The sequence below is a fragment of the Larus michahellis genome, chromosome 10, assembly GCF_964199755.1.
Source record: "Larus michahellis chromosome 10, bLarMic1.1, whole genome shotgun sequence".
In the NCBI taxonomy this organism is placed as follows: domain Eukaryota; kingdom Metazoa; phylum Chordata; class Aves; order Charadriiformes; family Laridae; genus Larus; species Larus michahellis.
The window spans coordinates 397,723-409,177 of record NC_133905.1 but is presented as its reverse complement, the minus strand read 5'-3'; the positions used below and the strand labels follow the sequence as shown (position 1 = coordinate 409,177).

The 11,455-nt window shown below is 36.4% G+C and overlaps 1 protein-coding gene across 1 annotated transcript in view; it reads left to right on the top strand.

The window, feature by feature from the left end:
* The window catches only part of DCP1A (decapping mRNA 1A), a 38,003-nt gene extending 27,239 nt beyond the window's left edge, over positions 1-10,764 (top strand). The window contains exons 7-10 of the mRNA XM_074603211.1: positions 86-850; positions 3,371-3,436; positions 5,407-5,625; positions 7,219-10,764. Of these exons, the coding sequence (XP_074459312.1) occupies positions 86-850; positions 3,371-3,436; positions 5,407-5,625; positions 7,219-7,299 (1,131 nt within the window). The 3' untranslated portion in view covers positions 7,300-10,764. The remainder of the gene's footprint in view (positions 1-85; positions 851-3,370; positions 3,437-5,406; positions 5,626-7,218) is intronic.
* Positions 10,765-11,455: the final 691 nt, after the last annotated feature.

The window sequence follows — 11,455 nt, the reverse complement described above, 5'->3', positions numbered from 1 at the left end:
TTTCTTGAAATTGTAATAGACGGTGTGAAACACACAGTGGTATGTGTATTTCTAAACTGAAAACTTCCTTTTCTCTTCTTTCTAGCCGTTTCAGTCAAGGCAGAAGCATCTGACTTTGGAGGAGCTGTTTGGAACTTCTGTACCAAAGGAACAGCCCGCAGCTCCGTATCCCAATCCAGAGAGAATGGAAAAGTTGCAGACTGACACCTCTGCCAGAGACCAGCACAGTTTGCTTTTGCCTTTTTCCTTTGACCAGTCAACAGTAATACAACAATCGCTAGGGAAATCTGAGAGTCCCAGCGTTAAAACCAGTGCCAATCCTTTGAATCAGCAGGAATGTTTAACACCTATGCTAATACCTCCAGCTTCAGTTTCCCAGCCTGATGCAAAAAATGTTTCAAGCTATTCAGTTCGTTTAAGCCCTAATCTTAATTCAGCCTCGACAATGGAAGCTGCCCCTGCTCAGATGCTTCCTGGCCTAAAACAAAACAACAGTATAATGCAAGTTATGCAGCAAGCTGCCAAGCAGATATCCCCACTAGTGAATCAGCCGCCATCCGAAGTGAACCACGGTCCACAAAATCTAATGGCTGGCCAAAGCCAGTTTATAGCACCCTTGACATCAACAAATACGGGAACTGTCTCAAATACATCCCATACAAGTGTTGATCTTCTCCAGAAACTCAGGTTGACCCCACAGCATGACCAAATGCAGCAGCAGTCTCTCACTAAGACTTCCTTAACACCAAACATCTCTGCCTCGGTTGGCCAACTTGCAACACCAGAAAGCTTCAAAGAATCTCACAGTAAGCCATCAACCTTGAACAGCAAGATAATCTCTCCCCTTCAGGTATTCTGTGGGTTTTTAGATCCATGAAGCTTTAAACTGTTTTTAGACTATGTGTATTTTCCCTTGGAAAATGTGCTGTTATGTATTAGCTTTTTAAAAATAATTAAGGACTTCCACTGTGTGATATTGATTGAATTGCTAACTTAGAAATGCAGTTTCATTAGTTTTATATCATTAACATCTGCTATCAGTGACAGACCTGTCTGTAGAGAAGACGTTTTTCAAGCTGGTGCTGTTAGGGCATGAATATGTCTTAAAGAATTCATCTGTGCTTGTGTCAGAAAAATACTGCTAAGAACTGACGATCTGAGGAGGGACAGAAGGTTACAGACTGATCAGAGTTATGAGAGTTGATGCTGGGGAAGTCTAGTCTGTACCTTCTTTGAAGGTACAAAATTAACAATTTCCTTTTTCTGGTTATTTTGCTTTGGATGTTCTCTACTCCTTCAATTTTGACCCCCTTCTGTTGGGAATACTTGTGGGCTACACTGAGATACTGTTAGTTATTTAGTAAAAGGGATCGTAAATTGATTTATTTTGTCTAATTGACTGCCTTGATTTGTTTTATCCTACTATGACTTACAAAGGACCTCTTAAACTGTTTATTTCTCGGAGGAGGACCTATTGTCTATGCCTTAATGTAAGCCAAAGCACTGAATTTGTTTTGAGACACTAGGTGAAAACTGCTGGTCTATAAAGTTAATGCACGTGGCTCTGTGTTATAAATTATTTTCTAATCAATTAGCGTTGCTCTGCTTTATAATTGGATACTTCAGTAGTAGACACTAATGAATTTGGGTTATTGGATTTCTTTTTTTCTGGAAAGGGAGTGACTTTCTGTAGTGCCTACTTCTCAGGTTATCCAAAGACTTCTCTTTGTGTTGTTGCATTATTATTTTATTTTATTTACATTCATGCAGACTAAGCTAGTGTTTGAGCGTGTCCTCTTGCATCTTTGGTACAGTGATAATGCAAGAATAAAAAATGCCAGAGAAAATTACTTACAGCCATGTCTGTATGAATTTCCTGATGTTTATTACTATCCAGTGCTTGCCACTGGGTTTTAACAAGATCTTTGGTAGCCCTGTCTGAGTCAGCTGCTGCTCTTTGCTATGAATATGGTGATGACTTACTCGTAACAGAGACCTAATCAAAAGCTCAACTCTTCAGCCTGTAACTTGTTCTGAGCATTATTTTAGAATACCCTGTGTTTTTTCAAGTGTTGCTTTTCTGTCCTCAGAAGTTATCCCTGTCTTAATGTTTAAGAGATGGGTGTGTTTTCATTGTGCTGTCTTTCTAGTTAACTTTCAACATCAGTAGATTAGAAATAAGGTTTCTGAGAAGGCTACATGCTAGGATTAATTTACTAACGATTATCTCTCTGAGATGTTTGGACTGATTCGTTTTGCAGAGGGAGGAGGAGGTCCAAGTACAGCATGGAGCAGCTATCTTGAACTGTACATTCTGAGCAGTATTTTTCTTCCGTGTACTACTAAACCTTTGTACAGATTTGTCTGAAGATTGTGATATTTTTCAGCTGGCTGGGTTTATGCATAACTGCCCTTGACGGCGTTCATTCAGTGTCTGCTTGATAGTTTTGGGAATCAGCTCTTCATATGCCAGTCTTATGCTCTTTTTTTTTTTCCCTTCCACTATGTCTACCTTGTGTATATATTTTCATTAGATAAAATTCTCCATAGTCCAAATATACTCTCAAACTAGCAAAAGACCTCTTAACTTTTGTGTAATTAGACTTTAAGAATTTGATCTTGTGCTTGTTACGGCTTCATAAAGCTAATTTTATTTTTGTCATTAAGGACTATTGATTCCCTGAGTGTTTTTCACTGCAGTTCAAGTAAGCTAAGGACTGTCTGTTGCAAGGCGTTTTTCCTGTTCTGTGCTGCCAAGAAGTATTCCAAATGGCTATAACAAGCCTTTTCAAGAATGCCATGGGAATTTACTGAAGTACCTTAACTACCTGTCTTTTATTGTGTTTTCTAATATTTTATAATACTTTAATTTTATTATATTATAGTCTTGAAAACTGACTAAAAAATGTCTGGATGCTGTTTGTAAAAGTATAAAATACTTCTGAAATTCTAGCAGAAAACAGCATTTCATTTTTGTGGAGGTGATTGGATAAAATGCCTAGAAAAAAATCAACCTTCCTGGCAATTTACCAAACTGATTCTTTTCAGTTTGTAGCATTTGTTTTGTTCCCAGTTTCAGTGTTTTATTGTTTAGATTTTGTTTTTAAATGTAGTAGTGTTTCTTCAGAAGTGTTTTGTTATGGCTTTACAGGTTTGCTGTAATATCAAAAGCGTAAAACATAATTTCTTTTCAAATTTTTTTCTCTTTTTCCGACTTCCCCTTGGTTATCTCAGTTTTACAAAATGCTTCAAGTTGCATCTAAAATATTTTGAAATTTGCATTCTTGTGCTTTCATAAAAAAGCAGAGGACCACCCTGGAAATTGAGCTGTGGTTGCTAACTTGTGACTTATGCTTTCTTTTTAACTTAGACTGTACAACAAAACAAGGAATCGGAAGTATTTCCGCAGCCAAAGACTTTGTCTAAAGCAAGTCAAGTAAGTGAATAAATACTTCTGCTAATTGTTTGTTGGACTCCTTTAAAAAAAAAAAAAAAAAAGGGTTGGGGGGGAGAGGTTTAAAATTGTGGTAAACAGTTGGTATCTCAAATAGTCATTGCCCGCTGATTGTATTTAAAGTGTTGTTATGACACAGAAATGAGCTGTACTGAAGCCCAGGGGAGTTCCTGTAGACTGCTATGAATGAGTACAATTTTTTTTGTTGTGCGGCGCCTCTTATTGTTGGCGCTGATGCAGAAGTGAGAATACATTTTTGGATCTGCAGCCTTACATTGAGTTCGCGCCGTTTGAACTGGTTGTTTTTTTGTCTTGTAAGCAGTCAGTACTATGCTGTAACGTTGCAGCAGGGCCTCTTAGCCTTAACCCAACCTTAAGCGCCCCAGAGGCATAAAATGCAATCCTTGCCTTGCTGTCTCTTTCAGTTTTCCTGAGATACCTTGTATTTTATGAAAAAGATACCAAGCAAAAAAAAAATGGAAGATAGGGGAAGAAAAGAATAATAAGCATTTCCTACTGCAAAACTTTCTAATAGCAAGTTTTAGTGATCTAAATACAGATTTAACATTATTAGAGCTGCCTTTGAATAACAGTTCAAAATAATGTCAATGTAAAATTTCAGGTTGCAGGTAAAAAAATAACTGGTAATAGTCAAGTCTTCAAGAATTGGTTTTAATTGCCTTTTTGTTATATATTCTTTTCAGGATACCATCTGTAATTTAATTCTACTTTTCCTTTACCCACCCCGTCCTTTCTGAAATTTGTGAAATTGCCTCATTCTTGTCCAACTTGCACTAAATAAAAGCAGTTTTAGCAGCATGCTCAGATCTGATTCTGAAGGCAGTAAAAATGGTCCTGCCTAAAGTAAAATGCTGGTTTAGTTACTGGCCTGCTATAAGACAAGCTATACAGTCTGTTTGTGACACGGTTAGTAAATAATTGCCTAAATAAAAGCATTTTACATGGATTTTAGAATTTTAAGAAACATGTGGATGTTGTGTGGGTAAACTGCACTTGTTGCTTTAAACATGTCTTGCTGAAATCCCACGCTGTAAGCCTTCACAGTTTTGACTATAACAATATCAATTTGCTAGTTCTGCTGTTGTTGACGTTGTTACATACACATTAACTTTAGATGGCTTTGCAGGTGTGTTTTCTTCTGAAAATTTTTTGGTTATCCAAGGGGAATTCTTTCTGCTGATGTATCAAACATCTTTACATACCACATTTAGTCTTATTTTCTTTTGAGTGAGGTCGGCTTGGTTATTTTCTTCCTTTTTTTTCTTTCCCCTCATGTTGGTCATTCTGGAAGCCTGAGCAAGATGTAGATTCATACTGAATAATAATTGCAGTTATCAGGAGATTGTCAGAGTTGCTCAAGGCTGACGTTTATTCACATCCACTTTATGCAAATAGAATGTTCCTATACATTTGTGACTTCCCTCACAAGGGAGAATGTACTTAGAATAAGAATATTTTAATGTGCTCCAATACTTTAATTATACTTCATCGGTAATTTTAAATATCTTTGAGATACTTCAAATTATAAGCGTATTTTGTTGGAGACCATAGAAGCAGGGGGGTGGGAAGCAGGACTAGCCTTTCTTTAAACTCCTAAGGAAAATAATAATTTGCAAAACAGCTCCTTTGATTACCTAGCTGAAAAGGTCATCTTTTATTCTATGTATTATATTTCAAAAATTCTGGAAGGTAGTAACCACGTGAGGAGGAAGGGGTCTGCTAATGAAGACTGTTACCTCCTTCATCTTTTTAAATGAGAATTACTTTTGATATTAATCTTTAGGTGTATATTGTTTCATTAAGAGCAGCTCTTCTGTAGTACCTGACTGAATAATGGTGGCTGCTTTTTTTTTATGCTTATCTCTTCAGCCTTTATAACAGTATTCATTCTTAATGAACCCAGTGCTTATTAATTTTCCATTCTTTTACAGGTTGCACCTCCACAGTTTGTTACAGCCACAACTACAGTAACGCCTTCAATCCTCTTGTCTCCTAGTGTTTTTCAGCAATCGGCTACAAAAGCTACTGAAGTGGAGAATAAAGCCAACTCTTCTTCGCCTTTAACACTGGGAACAACAGAAATTCAGACTATACCTCCTACTGTTCTCAGTAGGTCTCAGCTTCAAGAAGCACTGATACATCTAATAAAGGTCCTGTCTTTACAGAGCTCGATTTCTGAGGGATGGGGTTCCAAGTACAGTAGCCAGTACTGAGAAATTCTCTGTACCCCTATAACAGCTTTTGCCCCGAAACTTTACAAAAGTTGTTCCTTTCTGTTGGAAGGAGTAGGTTATTCTGAGCTGTACAAATAGTATGGCACAGCTTGCTCCTTTTCCTTGCGAGATGAAGGACTTAAAAGGTGTCCTTTCACATCTGTATGAATTTGTGGACAATGAGGAGAAAGTTGCACTACTAGAAGCCCTGGTATGGGGATACGGGGGGTTGGTTTTGTTGTATTTGTAAGTATTCCTGCTTTTCCAAGGGAAGCTTTCCTGTTTCCAGTTCCCTGGAACTGTTCCTGATCTTTAACTGAAGTATGTGTCTTTGAAATGGAAAATGCAAAATTCTAGTTCTGCTACTTCTAGGGACTAAAAAGTTCAGCTGAATTAAATCTGTGATGGTGAGAGTAGTCATGCAGAGGGATAATTTTGACCTCTAATGTCACGGTGAAGTTGCCATGAATGACAAACAGTTCTTTGTTTAACTCGGGATTCTCTTGCCCTCTCCATGCCGATGTTAGTAGAGCTTACACCCAGAATGCAAGTCTAAAAATAGCAAACACTATTTTCCTAGCGATAAAGTTGTTGAGACCAAGAACGGCCACTACCAGATCCCATCATCAGCTAGGTTGCCTGTTTTATCTGTGTTGTTCCTTTTTGTGTATTGGTGTGTATGGGTTTTTTTCCTCGTTGAAGACTTAAACTGGCTTACTTGTAAGTCTTGGAACTGAACTCAGCTGCCAGAAGTCTTATTCTCATTAGAGACAGTGCACTGTTTCTCCCCCAGTAGTCTGAAGAACATTGTTGTAGTGACTTTAGAGATCTGATTGGAATATTTGTCACTAATCTTCTCTTTAAATAGGGAGATAGCTGAATGAAGACCAAAGTAGGAATACCCTGCAGTATGGGAGTACTTGCACAGCAGTCCAAGCAGGATACCGAATTTGCTGTGCAGATCTTGTAAAAGAATGTTACATCTTCAAGCTAGATTATTAGATAACTGCTTTTGTGAACTTGTCATTTGAAGGAATTAAACTCAGGAAATACTGTCCGTAGGTTACATGAATTCACTTCTCAGTAACGACATGAGAATTCTTGTATAACACACTGCAATCCCTTTCAGACTGGTTTGACAGACAGAAATAACGTTATTTATGGCATTCATGCAGACTTTATTTGGGAGCCTGTACACAGGATGGAATTCTCTGTGTCTAAGACTAAGGTTTAGGCTCTGGAAGGAAGTGAAAATACGTGGCCGTGCCTGACCTAGTGACCCCAGTTCTATTTGTTTAAGCATCCGATGTGCGTAGTGATCTCTTTAGCTGTCTTACCAGCTGCATGGTTCAAAGCCTGTATGTGTCCGAAAAGCACCACCTCCTGTACAAGTACAGAGCTAGTTCCAGTCTCTTAACGCTCAGATAAGTAGCACTATAAGGAATCCTTATGCAGAACTTCAGTGGCATTAAATTAAATTTTTTTTGCATCTTTTTACTAATTTTTCTAATGTGTTTTTTTTTCCTGCAGAATGATTCCCGTTTTCTCAGCACTATTCATGAAGTCTACTTGCAAGTCCTAACCAAGAATACAGACAACATTAAGCTATAATCAAAGCTAAATCTACTTAAAATATATACATTTTAGAAACAATTATGCCTCGTCTATAAAACTAATATTTTTGTAAAAGAATATTTAGTTTTCAACGTCTTGAATTTGAACCTGTTAGGAAAGACTATTCCTTAAATACTTATGAAAGTAATGTTCTCAGAAGTGATCTAGGTTTTCACTGTGATCATCACCAGCAAACCTTTTGTTTTTATTGGGGAGGGGACTTAAGTTGCATTTGAGCTCTCATTAGCATTAAGCGAATGTGCAAATGCTTGCTCTGGGCTTTCATTCCTAGCTGTATTCACTGTCCAAGGATTACAGACTCAATACAATTTAAACCAGCAAATGCATGGTACAGGACACTACACCACACCAGAACAAAACTCAGCTGGGGGAACCTAGTTCCAGTTTGAAGGACTGAGGAAAAGGAGCAAAATGCCTTGTGATTTAAGTTGGCAGGTGTTGGGGAGGAGCAGATCCGGAATCCAGGCCTTTGGAGCTAAATCTTCAGCAAAAGGTTTAGAAATGTCATTTGCTCAATACATTGACAGTCTCTAGCTAATGCACATAAATTCATCTTTTAAATATTCCATTAATCTTACTTGCTTCTATGTCACTGGCGTTAAACAGGTATCCAAGAGAGTAAGGCCACTTTCTCTAAAAAGATAAAATTTGAAATATGCAAAATCCTCGGTGATTGCATCAATTTATTTTGTTTAAGCAACAGAGTAGTTCTGTTGCATGTTGAATTTCACTTGTTATGGTTATGAGACCACCACTGGAAGACCCTCTTCCTGTTCATCAGCGTTTGAAATAATTTAAATACTTTGTTTCCCTTTAAGCTTAAGGATGGACCATGTCATAGTTGGCTTTCATTCCTCAGTTGTATTGGAACCGCAGTGTTGGAAACTGTGCAGATGGGGAACAAATGCTTTTCTTCTGTTGCCCTCTCCCCATATTGTTAGTGCACACTTCATAGTCCAGAGTTTATCTAATTAAAATGCTATTGCTTCATATATGTGATTTTAATAATTCACTATTCACTAAAGTAAAAATTTAACTGGATACTTTTCCGTTTGAAGTCAGAAAAATTCTAATTATAGTCTCTTATGCTGCTGTGTTGGTTTACCCATGGCTTGTATTTCTTTGTTAAAGGCATGCAAAGGTAATTAATAAGATTTCAGGTCCCAACTTTTTCCAGCAATAGTAGTTTTAAAGGATGCTTTTCCAGTAGAAGAATTTTGGTTTATTGAGTAAAAAGATAATCTGTAGTGAGTTATGATGCACTACTTCTTTCTTTTCCCTCAAGCACTATTAAAATATGAAGAAAAAATTGTTTGTCTCCTTACAACATATATGTATGTGTATATATCCTAAGGATTAGTTAATGTTGATGTAGGCAAGGTGCATGGTCATTTCATTGGAAAATAGTAATTGAGCTTTAATTGTGACTTGCTCACAAATCAGTATGTTTTATATACAACAAATATTTACATTTTTAGGTATTTGATCTATTTTAGTTTTTTCATAGCTTTTAAGTTGAAAATATACTTTGTTTAGCACTACCTGCCTTCTGAAAAGCTCCTCTCAGCCTTTGACTTCAGCATTTGCAGTTAAAATATATGTATTTTGTTAGAAAAATGTGGAAGATTTGGGGAAAGATGCTAATGTCACGCCTGTTCATCAAGAAATATATTGACTTTAATGGTAGCATTTGAATTCAGCAATATAAACTCAGCCTTGTTAAGGAAGATAAGAGCTTCCTACATAAATTCTAGAGTTATAATACTGTGTATGCACATAAACAAAGAGACTCAAAATAGATCTGAGGTCTAAACTAATTTTTTGTTGGGTTTTCTAGAAAAACTTTCACTAAAAGGGAAAAACCAATGAGCAGTTCTTCTGAACAAAAATTGATAGCCTAAACCAAATAGAGTGTTGCTTTTTATGTGGATTTAGCAAAGACGAAGTCCGTAACTTCTCACTTTTTATGGACAGTTTCCGGTTTCTTCAAAGGAAGATTTGATAGAAGTTTCTAAGCATAGAAATATTGGAAGCCACTCGTGCACATTTGTACTGTTTGCTAAATACAGTCATATCCAAAGATCTGTAGATATGATAGGAAGGAGTTGTATTTTGAGTTGACAAAAGTAATACTGTTTGGAGTAGCAGTGCTGTTAAGAGAGTTTGACTCTACTTTGAATATCCTTAACTTGTTTCCAGCTGTCCAGGAACCCCCGCAAGCAGTTGGCAGATCCTTACTTTGTTTTTGTAGTGTACTAATAGCAATACGTTATTGGTTTACTTCCCCACCCCACCACCCCCAACTTTCAAAATGACTTGGAAGAGAAATAGAGTTGAAATCATAGTTACTAGGCAGGCATTTTTACACCACGCAGACCTGTTCATCTTGATCACTGGCACGTGTTTGTGCTAACCTCTCTACGTGTAGCCAAGAGACACTGGAACCAACCTAGGTGTCATCCCGTACACCGCAGAGTTACAGTCTGTCATCTGTGACAAGTGCCAGGGTAATGGGTTTAATAGATAAACCTCTAATGGAAAGTTGCATTGTAAAACACAAGCTCAACTTCAGTGTAAAATTTGAATTCTTTTTTTTTTGAAATGTGGACTGTGTTATTTAACAACTCTTTTTCCTGATTATTTTAACTTTTTGTATAAATCTAAAATTACCAGCTTGATTTGTGTTAGCCACGTGTAGGAATAAGTAGTGTGTAGCAAGTTACCATGGGTCATCACAGGAAATTACTGTGACCATTTTCAAGTGACTTTTTTTTGGTAAAACTACTGGCATATTGGGATTTTACCTATTGGTTCTTAGAATTAAAAAGCTGTTAGTTGAGACTATACTCCCCAAATTAATTGTGTTCTCTAAGTCTGTGATTTGTGGCTAGCTTTAAGTCACTTTAAAGAAACAAACAAAAAACCAACAAACGAACAAACAAAAAAACCAACAAATCAACCAAACTCAAATGTAATCAAAGACAGTTTTAAAACCTACAGCTGCTGAATTCTTCAGGAAAATCAAAATTCTCAGTTTTGTAGTTAGACTTTATTTGCTGTTATTTAATAATGCAAAGTTTATATGAATGGTGCCTAACAGCTATTAACTTAGAAGCAGTATATCTTTCCAAATTAAACAAGATTAGCAGAATGATTGAATGAAGTAAAAAAAAAAAAAAAAAAAAAAAAAAAAAAATCAAATCTTGATTTCATATAAAATGCTTATTTCTGTGTATAAATACTCAATATTTAAACACTCACTGCTGGATGTATCTCATTTTTGCTTGCATTTCTAATTGCTTCATTTTGGTATATTTCAGAAACCCATTCTGCCATGTGTAGTCACTGATATAATTTCTGCAATATTTTTGAGAACAAACTTCAATTTGGCACTTCTTGTTTTTAAAAGTATTTAAATAAATCAGCCACCTTTTCACCAGGTATTTGGGTTGCTTTGTACAGCGTATCTTAACAGGAGGAATGTGTGCAATATATATCACCTCACTTTTGTCTGGCAATGTTACGAAAATGTTAAGATGCAATATCTTCCTTTCACTTCGAGTTGGAAAAATTGCAGTATCTTTAATTTGGTGGTGTATTTATTTTTATCTATTCAGTGTATGGGCATGTGGCTAGTTAGGTTTTTTTAATGTACATTATGTGCTTTTAGTAATTTCTGAGTTTTATCACTTTTGTGGATGCACCAGTTGTACCCATTTGCATGTTCTTTCAATATGAAGACCATGGGGAAGAGGGGCTTCAGGAAGGATTTCTGGAAACCAGGAATGAGAATAATTGTAAGTCAATAAACGTAGATACTACATCATTAATGTTTTTTGGTATGGTATGGATTTTATAGCACCTATGTATGTTTGCAGTTATTAAGTTATTGCATAAATGTTTAAGAATGAGCATTTTTTCATCCGAAATTTTGTATGTTTGCAAATATATTTTTGTAATAAAACTTCAAAACAAATGTTTCAGCACCTCCAAAAAATCTTCCAGTGTTTCTTTTTATTTCTAGAGCTAGTAGCCTGCTAGAAGGGTAAGTTCAGATTTTATTTAGGGTTAATATTTTCCAGGGAAGAAACTCGAACTCCTTAGTTCATACTGGTGGCAAACCCAAATTGCG